Source organism: Spodoptera frugiperda, chromosome 12 (assembly GCF_023101765.2).
Source record: "Spodoptera frugiperda isolate SF20-4 chromosome 12, AGI-APGP_CSIRO_Sfru_2.0, whole genome shotgun sequence".
NCBI lineage: Eukaryota > Metazoa > Arthropoda > Insecta > Lepidoptera > Noctuidae > Spodoptera > Spodoptera frugiperda.
In genome coordinates this window covers 8,714,647-8,736,509 of record NC_064223.1, presented here as the reverse complement: position 1 = coordinate 8,736,509, position 21,863 = coordinate 8,714,647, and the positions used below count along the sequence as shown (strand labels likewise).

General features: G+C 35.8%; 3 protein-coding genes across 14 annotated transcripts in view; 1 reads left to right on the top strand and 2 right to left on the bottom strand.

The window, feature by feature from the left end:
• Positions 1 to 1,240: 1,240 nt before the first annotated feature.
• On the bottom strand, positions 1,241 to 3,947 carry LOC118262691 (uncharacterized). 2 transcript variants are annotated; one of them, XM_035574234.2, is made up of 3 exons: positions 3,492 to 3,947; positions 1,916 to 2,105; positions 1,241 to 1,664 (listed from the first exon to the last, which is right to left on the bottom strand). In XM_035574234.2, exons 1-3 carry the CDS (start codon positions 3,732 to 3,734, stop codon positions 1,363 to 1,365), a joined length of 735 nt encoding a protein of 244 aa, XP_035430127.1. In that variant the 5' UTR covers positions 3,735 to 3,947; the 3' UTR covers positions 1,241 to 1,362. The 2 variants fall into 2 exon arrangements, with proteins under 2 accessions (XP_035430127.1, XP_035430126.1); XM_035574233.2 differs by lacking the exon at positions 3,492 to 3,947 and adding an exon at positions 2,240 to 2,791.
• A 9,966-nt stretch (positions 3,948 to 13,913) lies between these two features.
• The window catches only part of LOC118262659 (uncharacterized), a 26,106-nt gene continuing 18,156 nt past the window's right edge, over positions 13,914 to 21,863 (top strand). The window contains exons 1-8 of one of the 11 annotated variants that reach the window (XM_035574199.2): positions 13,914 to 14,304; positions 14,622 to 14,894; positions 17,718 to 17,849; positions 17,990 to 18,186; positions 19,573 to 19,714; positions 20,084 to 20,177; positions 21,041 to 21,220; positions 21,638 to 21,802. In XM_035574199.2, coding sequence (XP_035430092.2) covers positions 17,719 to 17,849; positions 17,990 to 18,186; positions 19,573 to 19,714; positions 20,084 to 20,177; positions 21,041 to 21,220; positions 21,638 to 21,802 — 909 coding nt within the window. In that variant the 5' untranslated portion in view covers positions 13,914 to 14,304; positions 14,622 to 14,894; position 17,718. The remainder of the gene's footprint in view (positions 14,305 to 14,621; positions 14,895 to 17,717; positions 17,850 to 17,989; positions 18,187 to 19,572; positions 19,715 to 20,083; positions 20,178 to 21,040; positions 21,221 to 21,637; positions 21,803 to 21,863) is intronic. The other 10 variants (XM_035574197.2, XM_035574201.2, XM_035574200.2 and 7 more) reach the window with 10 other exon arrangements.
• Positions 15,550 to 21,863, bottom strand: part of LOC118262699 (GTP:AMP phosphotransferase AK3, mitochondrial-like) — a 13,761-nt gene continuing 7,447 nt past the window's right edge. The window contains exon 2 of the mRNA XM_035574245.2: positions 15,550 to 16,966. Coding sequence (XP_035430138.1) covers positions 16,306 to 16,956 — 651 coding nt within the window. The 5' untranslated portion in view covers positions 16,957 to 16,966 and the 3' untranslated portion in view covers positions 15,550 to 16,305. The remainder of the gene's footprint in view (positions 16,967 to 21,863) is intronic.

Below are 21,863 nucleotides of genomic sequence, written 5' to 3'. Positions count from 1 at the left end.
ATAATTACCTTTCTGTGCGTTACGACAAAATAATTCCCGTACATTTTTATTCTTAAATTTGAATACACTATAAGTAAGCACATCGGGAATATAGGTGTCTCTTTTTTACTTGAACGAATACTTGAATAAATCACCTCCGCACGGAGAGTAAAACCAGGACAACTAGCTGCCGCACAGAGCAAGATTCAATTACAACCAAATATTTCCCGTAACGCAGTGAACGTGTTAAACACTTACTAACTTAAGCTCCGGACCTACCTACCTAATATAATCCGTCCTGATTTTTTTTTCCTTGTGTTTTTTTTTCGTTAGTGACTGATAGGATGACAGACAGATTATTGAGTTTGATTCAAAGACCAGGTCAATTTTTAAGGTACGGATTTTCCAATTTTTCACTAATTATATTGATTTTGGAATATTCATTCATTCAACATTACTCCTCCTCCTAGGACAAATATATATTAAACTAGCAAAAGCTGGGTGTCACATAGCCTACTTTTGCTATTTGTTTCTGGGAATAAAAGACGAGATGTATAAAACAAAACCGAGGCCTCTGCCTTCTGCGAAGAGGTAGGTGTAATTATTCCACCCACTCTGTGTTACGTTATTACTCCCATTGTAATCGACGAGCCTCCAAACAGTAGGTACATCAGCACCTGTATCTATAGGCAATAACCCTAATGGAATCTAGCTACAATACAGTATAACACCTGGTAACATCAGCTCTTCATTATTATACTAGGTACCTAATTTTAAACGTTTTCTGAATACAAAAGCCTTAGAAACGTATTCATTCACGAGTCCACATACCTAGTCTTTGAAATTATCAAATTCATAATTATATTGAAATTAAATAAATGAGATGATTTTCTAAATATAGACATCAGATATTTGTTCTGCTATGTAATATCTGTAGGTTCGCTATCTAATTTTAAGAAGGTGATTACCAAGACAAAGCTTTATGAATTTTCAAATAATAAAAATCGGCGCATTTTTGATCTTCTCTTGAAGACGGCTCTTACCGAACAAATAAATGGAAACGCGATACGTAACAATTGTTTGCTACTCTCGTCTTGTTACGACAAAGGACCCAAGATCTATATTTTATACATGACTTACGGTAATCCCTATTGAACGGAGCACAAGATGAGATCCTATATATCTTTGTCGGTGGGTAGGTATTAAGATTAGAAGGCTGGGAATAGAAAGGGATTTAAGATTTGCTTCCACAAAACAACGCTTCGGTAATAAATATTTATTTCACTTCTTTTATATAAAAATATATTATTATTTATTAATATCGCTTGTGTATTTAAAAAACTATAGTATATAAATAGTTACACAAAATTGACTATTAATTGGTTAAACTCGAGATCCCCAGATTGCATAGGAGATTATGAAGAGTAGTAACGTTGATATTGTCATTTTTGAGGCGGAGTTTTCACAAACTCTTTTGAGAGCAGAAGTGGAAAGGTGCTTCAACGTGAACACGTTGTGAATACTGGCCAAGTCTTCTGGAGTAAGCTGGTTTTCATTCCTGGACAGCACGACGCTGAACAGCTGAGAGTTTGGCAGCCTCATGCAGAAGTTCAGCACCAAATGGTTGTTCGCTACTTTGAGGACTTGGATCACTCCGCCGAAAAATCGGTACATGTCCCCGACAGCTGAAAGACAGGAGAAAAAAATATTAAAACAATATGTACTTAGGTAAGTTCTTCGTTCCAGTGCCTAAATGGATTGGTAAAATTATTTATTAATTAAAACTTTCAACAAATGTTCTCATTAATTAATAGCAAAATAAAGTTTCTCAAGTTTAAGTAATATATTACCTAGTAACAAATAATAAAATCTATCTTCATTAAAGCAATTTAAAAAGCTTTAAAAAATATCAGAATATATTTTAATTTGTCCTTACATCTGTTAGGTACATCGGTGGCCCAGAATCCCTTGTGCGAAGTGTTGACCTTGATGTGGTAGTCGTCCTGCCAGAGACCCTCGTGCCACTCCAGCACGAAGTGTCTGATGCGGTATCGCTCCTGGATGTTGTACTGGCGGTTCACGTACGGAGAGTTGGTCAGCTGAGGGTACGGAGTCGGCGGAGTTGGCTGAAATAATAAAAAAGCCGCAGTCTTAGAAACTTAATTGAAATGTCGATAGAGATTTACTGTTATAAATAATTATCAATAACTGATTTTGAGACAAAATTCCGTTTACAAATCGAATTACAATGTACACTCACTAAGTTATGATTCAACAATCCACCCTCGACGTAATCTTCAAACTTCCTAATTTGAACGATAGGGCAGTAAGGATTGTATTCAGTTTTAGTAACATTTTCTTTGTGGTACACGTATTCATGGACGTACCACATGCCTAAAATCGTTTCCTCATCAAAATCGTGAGTCGGTCCTAAATTCTGGCAGTAGTTGACGTTGGCTGCCGAAGTGATGGCCAGGAAACTTAATACGATTAGAGCAATGGACGCCATCATGGAAATGTATGATAGGTACTCGTGAGCAGGTTCACGACACCGGCAGTCTAATTAACATCTGCAGCCCACTTGGTGGAGTCTCATGGCAAGTACCTACGTGGTCAGTAATTACAAATTAACCTATAAATTGACTCGACACCCCGTATCCTGTTATGTAAGACAGATCTTTACCCCGTCGGATATCATAGGTTAATGTACCATAGAATCAAAAGTTATGTCTTATACTTGTATAATTAGTATGCCGTTTTATATATCTATTAAACTCTCATTTCTATTTCTGTGTATGAAAATGGAGTTGTATGGTGAAACATTAAAGAGAATTATAATCTGGCTTTTGTCGCTATATAATTTTTCGAGCGATGTCTGTCTGAACTTGTAGCCAGTATATGTATAGACTGTTGTATATAACTGACCATAGCATACTACGACTTCCCCTTCGGGAAATTACAACCGCAATTTGGACAAGTTTACGATTGTTACACACACTAAAAATAACTTTAACTACTGTTTACTATTAGTTTATAGCAAAATAATGTGTTTTTCAAAATTTTATATAATATTATGTACTTACAACAGAATAGTTAATTTTAACGATAATCATTTTTCTTATAAACTATTTTATATCTAACTTCAATAGTGTATTTGTCTTCAGGTAGATATGAAATTGAGATCATAACAAAAGTAATCTTATAATTTTAATCAAAAATGTTTTTCAACCAATAGGATATAACCAATATTCTTAACAAGTTATTGTGACAAAACACTAGCTAGTTCACACTAGCTGACCCGACAAACTTCGCTTCAAAAATTTTTTCTTACCTTTTAGACCTGCCCTGGATTTCCACAAATAATACAAGGCCGAAATTAGCCAAATCGGTCCAGCCTTTCTCGAGTTTTAGCAAGACTAACGAACGGAAATAGATTTTTATGTATAGAAGATATTATATTATAGTACATTTCGGGGCCTAACAACTCATCATTATACAAAAAATTTACCAACCTCAATATTAAGCTCCTTGATGTCGATGTAGAAACATTCCTGTGTGTGTTCTATTTTGTATTCTCCTCTCGTGTGTGGAATCTTCTCTACACCATACCAAACTCCAGCTATTTGATCCAAATTGATGTCTCCATAATACGGTGACAAGTCATCACAATACTTGTGACTTTCGAAACTGTATTGACTGTAACATTGCACCAAACCAAAACTCAACGAAATCAAAATAATACTACTGTACGCCATTGGATTAACCGCCTGGATAACCCGGGTTAAATCGGATAAACTGTCGGATAAAATGAACCAGTAGTACCAGGAGAGAATACGCGCAAGAAGATGTACTACAGATTAGCCCGGCGGATAGAGTGAGGGCGAAGTGGCGAGAACACGTGGGCGGGCTACCAAATGAACAACACTCGACTGTCGTTGGACCAGTCCTGGTAATTTACTACTTATGCGAGATAATAAACTTTATCAACACGTTGACAGTCCCCTCCCCCTCTCATGTAAGTGAGACACGTGCATTGCAACTGTACCATACATACATGTCAATACTAATAATCAAATGTGTGTGTACTTAGGGGGTAATCTACGGAAATAATGAACCAATTTAAAAAAAATAGTTTCAGTGCATCTTTCTGATTTAAGGCAGCATGTCTCAGCCACAAGGGATAGGGAGTCTAGTGCTGGACGCTCGCAGCGGCTTGCTAACCAAAGATTGTCATCAGAAGTTAAATGTTTACCGCCCAACGTAGCGGGCACGGGTCAGCTAGTGTACTTTACAATTTTCCTTTCAGAACTCGACATTGCACGTCTAAAACACAACATGTACAACCGTAGAACAACTGAAAATTTTGAACTACTAAAAGGAAAGAACATTTTCTTAAGAATTTTCCAGCGCCTTTGCAAGTTTTCCGTAGACAGAAGCTTTCCTCGGCATACTTAGATGCCAGGGTTGCAGAAGTGTTAGAATGTGGGGTGGAGAAAATCAATAATACTCTCTGACGTCACGGAGGGTGGCTATCGAACGGGTCACGCTCACGATACGCTGCATAGTCCCTTGTGTGAGTGTCATGCTGTCGACGGCTTTGTGTGTCTGTGTACCTGTAAAGCTGGGTGTGTTGTGTTAACAATTTTATAATTTATTCATATTGAGATAACAATTAAAAGCTTAAGGGAATGAAACAGAGTTTATTGAACTTTTTATTAAACAATTTCATCCATGAAAGTCCTTTATGAAGATTAATTAAACCTGTGTAGGTTAAGATTATAAATTAATCCTTAACAAATAAAATTCAACAAAATATTAATGTATACCTTCACTGATGATAACAGATAGTGACGTAGTGACGAAGTGGAACGCAATACGTGACGTACTGCGCCATGGCTAGTCACGACTACGTGTACCAAGGATACAAAGATTCCGAGGAAGTTGAATTAACTGCTACTGTTAAGACCGTAGAATTATTGCACTGTTTTGATAATCATAACAAATAAACCCTTAGGTAACAAAATGTTCGCTGAGAATATCATGCATTAATTAAGAGCATGTTTTTCAAATACCACATAAGTTACCAAATTAAAAAAAAACTATAATAGTAACTATCATAGTAAATAGTTCTAGTTTTGAAAACTAACTTCTAATCTAATTTTATCTATATGTAATTAATACCCGTACTTCGTACAAACATTATGTACATCTACAGTCAGATTTAGGAGTGTAACACTCTTACATCGACTCCTTTGTTATAACGTGCCAGTAGTCTCGGTACCTAAATACCGGGATAACATATGTAAGTAAGTAAATTTCAGGCCAAATCTAGGCTAACGATGTTTCTGACGCCACTGATATCTTAGTACTTAGGCACAGAGGAATCTGTGAATTCGAGACGTATTTGGAGGTTACAAATAATTTTAATGCCCAAATACTTTATGAGCGCGATTTTTCTTTAAACTTAACCAAAAAAAACTACAACTATTGAGAGTAAACAAATCTTTATATTTGTCTCTACTTGAAAATTATAAAACAACATGTAATTATAAAAGTACCTGTTAGGTATATTATTGTTATTTTTAATTAAACACTTCCCCCAACTACTACTACTACATAATATTTAACTACATATTACATAACAATCTGTACGCACCTTCGCACCTATAATATATAGATTCCCGAACTATTTATTGTTCAAAACGCCATAAAGCTAAAATCTCACTACCACCTGTCACTCAAACACCATGGGCGGTATTTGGAATATCCCCATTTTATGCCATTGAATTTTCATAATACCACCCCAAAGGCTTTGTGGTTTTCTGTACTAAGGCTACATAAGTGGTGTACAGTCTCTCTGTACTCTCGTGTGACGTCAGAGAGGATCGATATTAACCCATATATTGAGCCTCTGTACCTGATTGGGTACAGTGAAACAATTGACAAAAGTTGTAATTATTTTTACTTATTGCTGCTGTTATTGCTCGTTGTAGTGGTCCATTGGAACAGGGCTTCCAAATAAACGGCAGTTTATGCCGATACATTTTAAAAATCTGTATCTGTGAGGATTTTAACATCGTACTATAATTGTGCATAGAGGTAAGTACCGAACAATATATTTTTTTAAGTTTATCGTAAAGAAAACCTTATATTTTATGTATTGTTTTTATAATGCATAGAATGATTTTCAAATAAAATAATAAATAAATATTTTGTTTCATATATTTACATAGTAATTGAGCATGGAACCGTACTGTACCTAATTGGGTACAGCGGCCGAATCTATATAACGATTATTCGTCTGTCACACAAGTCTAAAACAAATTTTAGATTTTTGTGATACTGAGTTCGAAACTATTTAACGTTTCTAATCATTACAGCGATTAGAGGAAGCAGTTAACGCTAAGTTAGAACATATTGACAGTGATTTCGAATACGACTCTGCTGTCTAACCACCAGCACCCAGCGTTGTCACAGATGAGGAAGAAGGTGGCGAAGAAGATATGGTTTCTGCTGTCTTACCACATGAACTGCCTGGCAGTATTGAAGTATTTCAATCTGTGAACTGGCATCACGAGCCATGCCGAGACAAAGATTCGGGGACATAAAAAATAATCTTCATTTTACCAACAATGATGTAGCAAGTAGTACCAAAGACAAGATGTTCAAAATACAGCTACTATTCTTATGAATAAATTTCTACAGTGGTAGCACAGATTCTGGAATTGTGTCCAGAATATTATGACAATAGTCTCACCCAATATTATCAGGTCATCATCCTGCTAAACAATTCACTATCACTTTACGGGGTTCCTTGCGATTCACGGAAAGAAGTGGTGGTGGGTTTTGTTTACCTATATGCTTGACGTGGCTATTGCTAATGCCTGGGGTCTACATGTGCATGAGTCACAGTGATAGCATGGATCAGCTTATGTTTCGACGTTCCATTACAAGGTTTTATTTACGCCAGAAAACTCAACATAAGGCTCGACTTTCTTCTTCTTTGGTACCAGGATTACCTCAAGATGGTGTAGGACATTATCCCCAGAAGATTGAAAAACCATTGCGATGTGTTGAATACCATTCAAGAGTGCATTGGCAATGTAAAAAATGTCTAAAAACATTGTGTGTTGAAAAAAGTGGTTTTGTATTTTTCTACACATAATACGCCACTGTACCCAATTGGGTACACCCCCTCAAAACGGACCCAAATTATAATTTTTGATTTTTTTGTTGATTTATAGTTTATTTTATGTCTACGCAGTAATAAAATAAACAATTCATATTAATATTTATTTTTGTTTTATTTTGGCGGTTAATGGGTTAAGCCTCTACGAGTGCTACGAGAACGCCTACAGCGAACTACGCGCTACGCTTTCGTAATGTGTCGTAGTTACGGATTGCTCAGAATTTTCGCCGGGACCAAATTAAATATTTGTTATTTTAGAATCAAAGCCTATTTTTGGAATGTGTTTTTTGTAGCTCACATAAATTAATTTGATATTGTAGATTTTAATGTGAATTATATTTTTTATGATATTAGTATAGTCTTTATTTATGCCATAGTATTTTCAATTGTTTTTCTATATTTTTTGAAATGAATAAACTTTTTTACTGGTTCATAAAATCATAATGTAACAGAAAACATACAACTACTTAAGTATACAATATAATAATCACTTACTTACGTATATTTATTAAAACTTGTTTTATTTTAACTAATTTTATAAACATTTATACCTACCAGTCCAGAAACAGATTTTGTCTCTGAACACAAGAAAAAAGTCAATGGCTACCTACTAAATATTAAAAGGGAATATTCAAACAAGTTCGGCCCAAACTTTCAGCTGAAAATACGGGGCCGAACGCGGCATCGTCGTTTCAGAGGTTATTTGTACCAGGAAGGTAAAAGCTCAAAGAGATTGTTTTCAGGCAGTGTTCGACGAATCTCATACTGTTTCCAACATTGTAGCGATCAAAACAAAACTATTACGATTGTGTAGACTCCATACTTTTGTAATTTATAGTGATGTTTATTTAGATCCGGGCTGTACTATAAGTAATATATGTTAGAAATATGTTAATCTGGTACTTAAATGTATATGTTTACTACTTTCCAAGTAGTACATCAAGGTACTAAAGAATATACTCGCATCAATGTTAACGTATTTTGTTATACATAAATGTAAATAGGTAGGAAGTATTCAAAATCTTTGTTTAACTGTATTTTTAACCTATTTATTGTATCGTTGCATACATCTCACATACTGAAACCGAATAAATACGCAAAAATGTGAATATGCAAAACATTGTTATTATTCATTTTTTTCCTTTTATCCCCGAAGTGGTAGGCAGAGGTGCATATTAAGGCACGTAACGCGGCTGTACGATGTACACCCACTTTTCACCACTTGTGTTATGTTACCATTCATGTAAGTAAATATGTCAGTGTCACAACACCACGCTTCAATCTATCTTATAAGTTAGGCAAAGGTAAGAGCGTACCCGTGCTGGATTGTATGTCTCGTTAGCATAGTGACCGTACTGTGATAACTGGTGCGACTGCTTATAGGAGGTACAGGTTCATACAGCAAACAATACTTGAGAGTGTTTTGAAATTGAATGGCATTTGGGTATTACATAGGAACCGTGACTTACTAAGAAGTGGGCGTTACATAAATAATATCTCCGTTTTATCTTCCCGATTTGATTTTGTTTTATATAACAAATCTTTGTACTTACGCCACAGTTCCATTTCGAATAACGAATTCTTTACTTATTTAAACTTTCTTTATTAATCTCAAATGTTGTTCTCAGTTAAACCTAATTTTGCGACTTCAATAACATCTTTGAAAGAATATTCAAGAAAATTTTAAGTTTACTTTTATGCAATTAATTAATATTAAAAACGAGCTCACAAACGCACAAACATAATAAACGTAATTTTAAAAACAAAAAAATATTTTAATTGTAGTAATATTTCTAAATCTGGTCGTTTTCAACTTTTATATTACTCGTATAACCCACCCCCGTGCGGCGTAGCAGCAAGCTCTACAAATCGTAGACATTTTCGTAGCACGGAGTAGCGAAGGTGGATTTGGCGTAGTCGCTAAAATTCGCCCCAAAATTTTCCGTAGTGACGTAACGCCCTGACTACGAACCTACTAGGGTAGCATGAGACGCGAGAAGGGTTGCACAGTTTGTACACTCCACAAGTTGACAACTAACGCGGTCGCCCCGCGCTTGCTAGTGTAACACAATAGGGCAGCAGGACAGAGAGAAGGTGCGAATAGTTTGTCTAACTATCGGGTGGTGGTGGATGGTTTGCGAGGGGCGATGACGTCATAAGTGAATCGGGAGAGGGATTCGCGAAGGGCAAGCATGGATTGATAAGACGATAACAATGTGTGCACATGGGAATATTGGGGTCAAACAATAATATAGTTTGTTGTTGTGTACAATATTCAGGATACGTTAGGTTTTGTTTTTATAAAAAATGTTATGGAGAGCGTACTTTACAATCAGTATTATAGATAATAATATTTAAATTAAAAATAATTATTTTGGTTTACCTAATAGATGTTTTAAGTACAGTTACTTTTTAACTTGGTAAAGCATTCTTAAAAAAATATCAAGAATATACTGTAAAAAAACCTTGAAAATTCTGTAAAGAAAATTGAAGTGGTTTTGCATGAAGTGCTATGTATGTACTTTATCCAATAATGCAGATACAATTCGTATTTTAAGTAAGTGAGCAAACATTTGCCAAAGAATCCACAATCGTCTAGCCATCGAATAATTGCTGCGCTAGCTACGGAATTCAATAAAAAAATAACAAGTAATCTTTTCATAGATAAATTAAATAAAAAATATTTTATTTTTAATTAGGTCAAAATAAAACAAAGCAGATTTTATTTACAAAATATTTAACATCCGTTCGCTTTAACAGGGTAGGTAATTCATAGTGCTGCACTCACTAGTCGTTTGTACCCAGACATACACTGATCGATATATGACGTCCGCGCGAACTATGGGGGTGGATTATCTCCATTATTTTATAAAGCCCTGGTACAAAGGGTCACGAGTCGACGCTGACGTCGTTGCCAGCGAGGGGTGACCCGCCGGGGGTTGAAGCGGACAAACTGGCTACATAACTGTGACGTCATGCAACTTAATCTGTGCTAGGGTTGAATAAAATTATGACTGCACGCGTGAGATGAACAAGTTGGTTACGTTGATTGTCAAAGTAGTCATTGATTCACAAAAACCTGGAAAACTAGTACTTAATTATTTTATTACATACACATTTTTTATTAATTAAACTTATCATCATCTTTAAGTTAAAGGCTATTTTTCCCTTAATATTATTATTATTAATTAAACACATACGTACATGGCATAATATATGAACAGTGCAGCATCTATATTTTATAACAGTAAAAAGCAGCCAGGCACCTTGCAAATTGTTGGTACGTGCCAAAACTGTGAATGTTTGGCATTTCGCGTGACCTTTACCCCAAGGATGACGGCGTTCGCTGGGGGTGCTCTGTCCGCGCCAGAGGTCGATTGTACCAGGACTACAGAACATCGGCAGATGTGATTGCGACGTTATCTCTTGGGTACCATCTTTATATAAATAAATGTTGTGATTTAAACGCCACCCACTCACGTAACACATTAGGTAATTGATTGATTGTCGAGAGAGAAGCAAATCGTTCTTTTTTTGTCCTACAGATGTTATTTATAGGGATTGTTTTGTTTTTGGTAAGTAAGTATTTCGGATATTTGGTAGAAATGTAGGTATAAATTGTGATTTCTTCTTTACATCCAATATTTTTATGGCATAGGTAATAAACGGTAAACCAGCAGGCATACGCCCCCGTCTATGGACACCCGAGACCCTGGAGGCGTTACAAGTGCGTTGCCGGCCCTTTCAGGGTTAGAAATCTAAATTGGGGAATCGGGAATTGGGGGTAATTGGGCCTCCAGTAACCTCATTCACACAACGTAAGCGTTGTTTCACGTCAGTTTTTTGTGAAACCGTGGTAGCACTCTGGTCGGGTCGGCCCATTCGTGCTGAAGCATGGCTCTCCCACACTTAAAACTTGGTACATGTATCTGATAAAGTATATTTTTTCTTATTTGTCCACAGGTATAACATGTTATCTTATCAATTGGCTATCCTATATTGCTTTCCTATCATTACTATCAACACTGATATAAAAATGTGGTGCTTGTGTGATGTTTTTCTATGGACCCAATGAAATGAATGATTAATGATTGGGTTTCAGTAATGCATTTATTTAGCAATATCAACAAAACTCAACTTAAACATTTTTGAAAAAAAGTCCAGTCTAAATATATAATTATTGTATTTTATTTTTGACTTATTGCCTTCTCCAAGATTTATGTTAGGGTTGTATCAAAATTTCATCAGAATCGATTCAGTGGATAGGTAAGGCTTTTTTATTGTGAGATCGAAACAGACTGACTTAGCCATTACGTCTTTTTTCCGGATTAATTTCCTTTTTTGTGTCTAAAATCATTCAAATCGTTTAAGTAGGTTAAACGAAAAAAGGCTCTGGATTTTTCCACATAGTTTCCAATCCCGTGGAATTTCTGAGAAAATATATTATCTTATATGAATAATGAAATAAGATGTCAATTTGTATAATGCGTATTTATGTGTGAAAGACATAAAAATAACATATTTTCAAAAAAAAATTTGAAAATAAGATGGTTACTAAAATAAAAGTTAAACACTGGTCATAACACAACGATGACGATTTTAAAATCAGACTTCCTCGTATTTTATTCCTGAGTTTCAAAAGTGTTATGAAGTTATAGAATCAGTGGGAATTCCAAGGAAACCTCCGCCCACTATTTGAACCGGGGGCGGCACTGATTCGGAGTCACGTGGCGAAACTACTAGGGTTTCATAATAACAAAAGGTATCCGTGTATTTGAAGGACTTTATAGCATTAAGTAGGCTTCTCTCAAACCACGCGCGGCTTTGATAAGAATCTCTTCATGACTTTCTTAAAATAAACGACCTTTTACAGATATTTTAATGAACCTTTTAATGGTCTTAAGTCATGTTTTATTATTCAGATGCTATCTATGCTTTTAATAACGTTGTATCGGGCCAAGATTTTAGTTTGAGTCTAAATGTTTGATCAACGCAAGTTTCATACACCTACTTGACTAAAAATATATCTAGTAATAATTAATCAACGAATGTCTTAATTCAAGTAACTTATTTTAAACTTTATAATTTATCAGTAACGACAGTTATAAGCGTAAGTGTTCCACCTACAAACTATTAAAGGCGGATTGCCGCTCCGCCCTAGCCCGCCCAACGTAGCCTGTGTAGGGCGGCAACAATTTTCCACGGGCGGCTACTTTACCAGGCCAACAGAAGACGGAAGAGCTTGAAATAAACCGAGACATCTGCGTTTGGAAAATAAGAAAGGGATAGAAAGACAAGGAAAATACGCATGCGCAGTAGACGGAAAGGTCACAGGCTTTGCAAATCCTGGAAGCTAGTTAGCTAGTCGGCTACGGACAACACAGCCGACAGCACTTACTGTATGATTACAGGATAATAATTTGTCAAATTCACGTAAGTAGGTATCTATAATAAAACTGCTATACGTGTACCTTTATTATAAAACAATAATTCTAACATTTCTACTAAGTATAAGGTATAGGTACTCGTAAATGTACCATATTTTCATATTAACAAAACTTAGCCGTAAGCTCTGTGTTCTTAGAAGCATAAACTATTTATAACTACTTTAGTAGATAATAATTTACCACTAACAATTTCCCTGTTATTAAAGTTTATGATACATGAAGATGGCACACACGTGAAATTATGCGTCAGCTATTTTATTCACATATTCATTCGCATGCAAATAACGTCATTAATATCTTGCGAAACGATGATAAATCAATTGAAATTAGGATATAAAATACCTTATGGTACGAGACGTGACATTGACATCTTACAATATTATAAATACGAATGTTTGTGAATTTGCGTGAAATGACAAAATGGATGAAGGGATCGGGATCAAATTTGGAATAGGGGTAGGTTATGATTTGGAATAACACATAGGACATTTTTTATCCCACGGGACGCGGGCGAACCGCTGCCAGAACCTAGTAATCAATAAAAAAGAAACTGGTTGGTATAATAAGGACATAACTAAGTAGGTACCTACTTACATTATCTGCTGTTAGGTCGTATTACAGTTTGTAGAATCCTTTAGTTATACATAGTTAACTAGCCAGCTAAGTATTCCAGGTATTCATTACCAAGAACCAAGCAGCAGCTTAAATCTCAGGAATTCGGATTATCATCTACTACAAACAAATTCACTAAATTCTTTGTTCGTTACAAAACACCTTTTACAGATTTCGTTATTTTTATTTTATACTGTAATTCACATTTTAAAAGTTAAGTAAACATCCTGGTCTATTTTATAGAAGGAATTTTAGGGAGGTTGGATCAAAATAAAAATTTAAGCGTCGATACCTGAATTGTTATAATTTTTAACAAGCTTCAGTCATAAATTCTTCGAATAATTCGAACGATTCGAACTTGATAATTTTTTTGACAATTGTTGTAGCAAGCGTGCTTAGCTAACGCAAGCTCTGCACAGCCAGCTAAAACAAATGCCTACGTACACGATTGTGACAAGGTTCTCAGGGAGCAGTTTCATTTTTGTACGGGAATCATTAACAGTATGAAAATGATGTAGTGTGCTGACGCAGGCTGTGGGTACTTTCATATTTCATTTTACGTAACGTTTCGGGAGCAGCAGCGACATTACACGAGGCGTGCTATTAGGGAGCGGGGTATCGAGCATCGGGTGGCGGCGTCGTACGGCGTCGTAGGTCGTGACGCGCCCGAGTGACGTCACTGCCGAGGGTGGAGGGTGCGACAGCCGGCAGGGCAAGGGTAGTCACCCCCCAGTGAAAGTCGGCCCGTCGGCGTCAGTACAGCCTGGCACGTCGATCGGCTCGTACACCTCGTTCCTCGCTCCTCTATTTACACCGATCGTTTAACCTAAAAGCTGAGGAATCGTGATTTGCTATCACTATAATAGCTTCAAATATTAATTTAATACATACGTTCAGTGAAACATCAAAATTCTAATTCTGTACAGTGAGTGAAAAGTTACTGAAGTTTCAAGTGTAGCGGTTTCGCGCTAGATTGTTTTGGCAATAGCTGAAAACAAATTGGGCACTAGGATTTATTACTCCTTGAGATAGTTAAATAAGTAACTAGATCGCTGCAGTAATAGCGGGTGAAACTAGGTACGTTCTGTAAGATTGGTTAAAAGTCTTTGTTTAGTGTTAATTTATAAGCAGCTTTTCGTGACAAAGTAAAATCGCAAAATACTATAAATAAGCGTATAACCTACTTATAGTGGCCATGAAGCGAATTATAGAGGCTACCTAACTTTCCTGAAAGCGCGTCAGGACATAATGCTACAAAGAGCGTGGAAAGTTTTAATTACTCATTAACAGAAACCTTTCAGGTACCTATTCGTTTAAAAGATGACCTACAAGAACGAGTAATGAGGCCTTCGACTCCTGTTAACCCAAACTTTTTATTTACAATCTAATTTCAGCGGCGATGCACGAAAGCAGCTAAAAATAGTCGGGGTTTGCGCGCTCGTGTCTGCCCGCAGCCGGCCCGCGTTTCTCCCTACACTATTTCTGTCTTATAGAAAAGCAATAAGATATTCTACATGCTAAAGAATACCAGTGGACGGTTCCCTTGTAGATAATGAGAAAAGTGCGCAAAAAGAAGCCGGTAGTCGCGAGGCGACAGTGACTGATGGTGTTATTATAGTGTTAACGAAATAATTATTGTGCCTCAACTGCAACGCATTCGTTATAAGGTAACTAAATATATCCTATTACTAAACATTTCTGGTTTCTGTCCGACTTGTAGTAAAGTGGATCGCATTAACAAGTTTCCGATAAAATCTCGATTTGGTTTTATTTGTTGCGTTTGTCATGCTATGCCGTATCTGTATGGTACTCGAATTTATGGCTGAAGATATTTTCATGTCTGATTTTTGTCCTTGTATGTAAATTGACGACTAAGCATTACATATTTGCTTTCGCCTCAGTTACAGCAATAAGCTTTAGATTTCATGGATTTTCTTTCTTTTCTTTCGTCTTTGATATTGTTGATAGTGTAACTAAATGTATGTCTTCGTATCAAGGTGTATCTTCCAGAGCAGAGCAGACGAATCGAATCACTCTGACGTAGATTAACGTAAACAAACAATAGCTTACTACAAGACGTAGTCAGCATGATGGTTACGTGGAACTTCCAACAGCTGGGAAATAGTGTTCATAGGTGTTTCTGTAAACTTTATCACTGTTTACCAGTCTACCAGCTCACATATTATTTTATCTTTATTTTTTTGCCAATCATTTGTACGAGTTTAAGTAGGTACTTAGATAGCATTGGTATTATTACTTAAATATACGAATATCGCAACAATAGACGCGACTGTTAATTAGTGAAGAAATTAAACACACAAATAAATAACTAACGTTTATTAATTGATTAATCATTAAACAATAATATAAAACTCAACAAACAAGTGTAAAATATATTAACTATGTATATGTATTTTCAAAGTAAGAAAAGTATATAATAAAGTATAATTAACTATGATCATTTGAGCTCTTGTAGGCGAATTCATTTTGTGAATAGAAAATAAGGAACTTGATTAAAATTTACATTACTTAATATTAATATAGGTACTCTGAGCCTTTGTTAAGGCACTAATTATTCTATAATATACTCAGTAGCTACACTACAACATAAGTACAATATCAACATGGAAGACTAGGAAGTAACCAATGTTCTATACAATCTATTATTATGTACATAGATACCTAGTATACATATATGTCTATGTCTGTGCTTGTCTTTTCATTTAAATGTATTAATACATTGCACAATTAATATTCAGCCTGAGTATAAATGGCCTTAGTATTAAACAGATATGTTTTGATTTCACAATAAAAATAAGCATACAAAATATTATGTAACTACACTTAAGTATATACACACAAACTCCTGATAAATAAAGATATATATATATCAACAATTCAACTGATTTAATGGCTCTGTTTTGCAAATAACAATTATAAAAATTCTATAAAATAGAGTAAGTCATTACTGAATGTTACTCTTAATACTATTGTTCCAAGCACCAGTACAATTCATTTCTGCATAACTATACTACAGCTGCCTACTTCTAACTAGGTATAATGGATAAATATACAGGTTCACTTCTTAAAAATAGGATCTAAATAAGCTGTAACTTTAGGCCAAATCTCATCAGAAGTGCGACCTTCAAACTCTTTTAGAATACCTTTAGCTTTGTAGAACTCTATGACTGGCCTCGTCACACTCTCATAGATCTCCAGCCGCTTGCGCACAGCTTCTGGCTTGTCATCAGGTCTCTGAACCAAGTCCTCACCTGTCTCATCATCCTTACCTTCCACTTTAGGAGTGTTGAAGCCAATGTTATACACTCGGCCTGAAGGCAAGTGCACCCAGCGGTTCTTCACTCTGTCTATGATTACCTCAAAAGGCACTACTAAGTTAACTACTACATCAACAGGTTGTACCTTCCACAAAGCATCAGCCTGTCCCACAGTCCTCGGGAATCCATCCAGTAGCCATGGTTTATCTTCAACTTTTTTTAATTCTGTGATCATGAATTTTATCATCACATCATCAGGTACAAGTTTCCCTTCATTCAAGTACTTTTTGACTTCCTTACCTAGGTCAGTTTGTTTCTCAATGTGGTCCCTCAGCTTGTCTCCACTGGACACATGTGCCACAGCATATTTCTTCACTATCCGAGACGATATGGTGCCCTTGCCTGAAGCGGGTGCGCCAAGGATTAGAGTTTTTAACAATTTACCACTCATAGTTACTGACCTTTGTACTTTGATATAGTTGCTATGTGCGCACCGTATCTCTCGACTTTATCATACAGCCGTGCCGTACATACGACCGTATTGAATCGCTGAGTAATAACCTCGTTTCGATTATGTGGTCTTTATTGATTAAAATTTATTCGTATATCTGCATTCGATGATAATACTGGTTACCGCTAAATTCGTAACATTTAGATTTGTTTCGTAATATATTTTCACTGATTTGATGTATGAAACTGTACTTAATAATAGTACATATAAATTGTTAATAGCTTGTATAATTTTACTGATTATTGCAGTTGTAAAATAATTGTAAAATTAAATAAAAATATATAAAATACCAAAACACTGTACACTGAACCACTGTAAACCGCGTAGTCAAACTTCAAATGTCAAACGTCAAATAGTAACGGGAGCGTTCGCACAACGCCGAACCGACATCGAGGTACCTATAGAACAAGTTAAAATTGTCCGAACGTTGGGCTATTGATTTTGTTGCCAACTGATCGTTTTGCGATTCATTTAATAACTAGAAATTATGAAATATCTCTTATGTTCTTTAATGACGATTGTTTAATGGAGTGTAACGCATGGGATAAAAATTTATGTTAACATGAACGCAATATTATTTAATTTCCGTAGAGCGGGAATTTGAATGTTTATTAAAAGTTGATCAATATTAATTTATTATATTGAGAAATTTTATTTGGATCAATATTTTCAAGGCTTTACAAATAGTACACATATTTCAGCATGGCGCTTGTAATGTTACCTTGTGATCTTCCCTGGTGGACGTCGGTACAACGGCACTTGAAGCATCTGCTGCTGGCGTCTTCGCCAGCAAAACTTACAGCCAGCATGCTGAAAATACATGACATGTGCAAGTGAGTGTTTTTATCACACATTAAAAATAGTAGGTAACCTATTTAATTTATAAATCTTATTTTGACGATTGTTATTTAGCTTTTAAGGCTTAAATTCTGCCAAATAAAATAGACCTACTTAACGACTTTCTAATCAACAGCATTGGCATAGACCCGGATGACGATATCAAGGATCCGGAGCTGATGAAAGGGCTGGAGGTGTTCCTCGAAGAGGAGATGACGGAGGAGGAGAGGAGGCACTTCCTCGATAATACTATTAGGATCATGGTGAACAAGGCGCTGCACCTCAAGCGCTGGCGACCGCCTAAAGGACTGATGTTCAGCTTACAGCAACAAAGTACGTAACACTTTGTACTATTGCTATTTATTTACAAATTTTGTAGGTTCGTGTAATACTTTTTGCTAACTGGCTTTGATGTTACCTATATCAAGACAAACGTTTAAGAATTAAGAAACCTTTTAAAGTTCACGGACGATTTGAAGCTCTTAATCCCTTAAGGAAACACCATATGGGTAGGATTTGTTCATCGCTCTCTGTAGTTAATTGTAATCCGGAACTCTGTAAGCCTTCATGTAGGTGTACATCTTACATAGTTCCGTGTTTGTGTAATCAGTACGACCAAGTACCTATGTTCATTGAACTAAATACACTATTACCGCAATACCGTCTCTATTATGATTTTATACAAGGTACTTAAAGTGCTGCATTCTCGTATTGTTATAAGCCTTCGTTTAATTTAGTTCTTAGATAAAAGCTGCCTAGACGCCTTAGTTACATAATACCCTGCATTATTATCAGGCTTAGGCGAAGCTGGTAAGATGGATACTTGTATTAATAAAGACGAAGAATACTTTATAAGTATAGGTAAATAAATGAATTCAATTTGAAACATTGAATACATACATACATACATAACCTCACGCCTGTCTCCCATTAGGCAGAGAAATAACGACAATGAAACATTGAATCTAGGTTCAATATAAGAAATATCTCTGTTCTAAGTAGAATAAAACAAAGGCAGTTTTACTTTAAGCTTTTACTGAAAGTTACGTAAACGTAATCTGCTTTAGTACCTAATCCCTGACTAGGTACCTAGGTAACGCCGCATTGAAGTATTTATCGGATAATTTCAAGTCAGGGCCGCGTGGGCCGATTTCAGTTAAAATTAAAATCCACTTTCTTTTGTTCAAAGACTGACTTTGCAATCAGGATTTTAATCTAATAACGGGACTCTGTTCTGCAAAGGTTTATTTATAAATAGAACGAACTTTTTTGTTTTAACAAAAATTAGGTTATTTAAACATTTTACCTAAGGCGAGTTTGTTTACCTACATAATGCGTACTTAGGTAAGTAAAAGATCCAAAGCCTTCGTATTAAAATTTTATTAACAATTTTTATTTCACATTTTATTCCCTTGAAAGAATGGATCGGGCCAGCTTTAATCTTATAGGTACCTAGGTACCACCTACCTATGTATTTTATTTGTATAGAAATTATACATAGATTTGAGTATGCAGGTGTGGGTATAGATTTCTATCATGTTATGTTACGGACTACCTACGAGCTCTTATTCTTCTTATTCATGCGACGTACTTGCCACTCAGATCTGCCTTCTAAATTATAAGCTACTGACATAATATTGTGTATACATATTACTAATGATGAATGTAGATGTACTCTTAAAATAGTAGATAGCTAATGAATGACTTGTACATTTGTAGGTGATGTAACGGAACTGGAGTACAACTTCGTATCGTCTCTGGTGGCGCACGCCTTCTTCTCCACGAACCCCAAGCGGACGCTCAAGACACACCCCACCTTGCAAGACTTCAACTTTACACATTTTTTTAAGAATTTACACAGGTATGTTACAACATGCTTTAATCGTATTAACCTTTAATCGTGATTTAATTAGCGGCTAATGTTTCAAGGTTCAAACAACTTACGTCAATAGAGTTCCCGACTCTACATTTCCTTTAACCTACTACCTAAGGCGTTGGTAGTTTCCATAATACTGGATTTCGAAATAAAATTAGTAAATATTATAACTAAACCGAATTCTATTGATACCAACGTAGGATTTTTGCTCAGCCTCCAGACTAAATTACTTAGATATAAAAACCGATACAAATTGATATTGATAAGCAGTCGTTGACCTAACAATTAGGGGAACTAGACCAAATCAATAACACTTGAATGGAACTTTGATTAATACATTCTCGTTTGTTCCAGAAAATCGCAAAGGAACAAATTAAAAAGCTTACTCCACTACTTTGAATGGTTAGATAAGAGTAGCAACGAGGGATCCATTAAGTTAAGCAGACAGGTAAGGATCGCCGGCCGACTTGAATAAGCAATAATCAACTTTATGACTGCAATCACCCTACAAAAGTTTACCTAATTTTCCTTCATCTTCTATCACTACCACTTTTAATGTGAAAAGCTTTAAGAGTGGGCTTGAAGAAAAACTAGTTATCTATGTAGGTACCTATATTATGCTTCCATTTACCTAGTCAATATTCTTCTTTCATATAAATCAATGAAAAATGGTCTACGTGATTAAACTATGATGTTTTAGTTAACTTAGTATGTCTCACGATATTTATTATAATTATAACAATATATTTAATCCATTGTTTAAAGAGAACTTTTTTATCTGAGCGGTAGTTAGTAGTTAGAAGGTCTAGTATAGAACCAAACTTATCCAGTCCGTCTTAGTAGGCACAGGTTATAGTTAGGTAATCATGACCATGGCCACAACTGTTGATGATTCTACAGACATTGATTCAATACAGATGCTCTCTTGATTATGATGAATGGACTTCGGAGCGTCGTCATGTCAGTCACTATAAAACGAACCTTTTTATTATATCTATATTTCATTGCCATATCTGTAACCTTCAATGACTTAAGTACCCTATCTCGGTACAAGCTAGGGCGATTTTTCCTTCGAATTTTCAAGAGTCTATTCTAAATATTAGCAAGTTTTAAAGATGAATTTCCATCAGCTAAGTTCTAATTTCAGGTAATATTAGTTGCCCAACATCATATAGGCAATTTTGTACTAGGTACTTTCTACTATTCAACCCATCTAATGATCGGTATCAGCAACTTTTTCGCTAAGCAAACTAGCAAAAATATGCAGTGTAAAGTTCAATAAATATTTCAATAATGTTCATTACATTTTAGGTGATGACGTCAAAACAGTGGTTAACGATAGAGGACTGGTTGGAATGCACACTGCCGCTGTGCAAGTTGATGGTGCGACACGAGGGTCGTCCCGAGCGGTGCGAGAATGACGAGGCCATCAGGGTGTGCTTCGCGTCCAGTAGGGTCGGCGGCGATACACTCATCGATGGAGAGTCACAGGTATACAGTCTATTCATCCCTAAATAAAACGCCATCACGAAACGAACTCCCTACAGATAGACGAATGGATGATGTCTGTCTGGTTATTATGAAGATATAAAACGATGCTAGTTAAATAGAAACCAAAGCCACCGGTATGGTACCTAATGAGAAATCTAGGCCAACCTGCTGTAAAACTTGACAAATGTCCAACTCAGTAAATTGATATTATGACTTATATTTCAAATCCAAACCTCGAAATCTAATTTAATTTGTCGAACTAAATCTATAATGTTCGCTCATCACCCATGGAAGGTACCTACACACCTACCTAGTTAATATATTCATTTTATGAAATGTTTAAAACCCAAAGAGAACTTTAAAAAAAAACTATGAACAATAAGACTTAAACTAAATAACATATGGTCTGGTTTCCAGGAATCCCTATCGATGTTTATGATGCCGGAGCTGCTGCCGGCGATGTTATCAGTCGAGGCGTTGGAAGACAACGAGGTGCTCAAGGTGGAAGGTGTCAGACTATTCAGCCGGATCTGTGACAAGAGACAGAAGACCAAAATAGAACTGCTTGATGAACCGAAAACGGTGAGTGAGGATAGTAAAGGCATGAAGATAAAAAATAAAGTGCAAATAAGAACAAACAGAG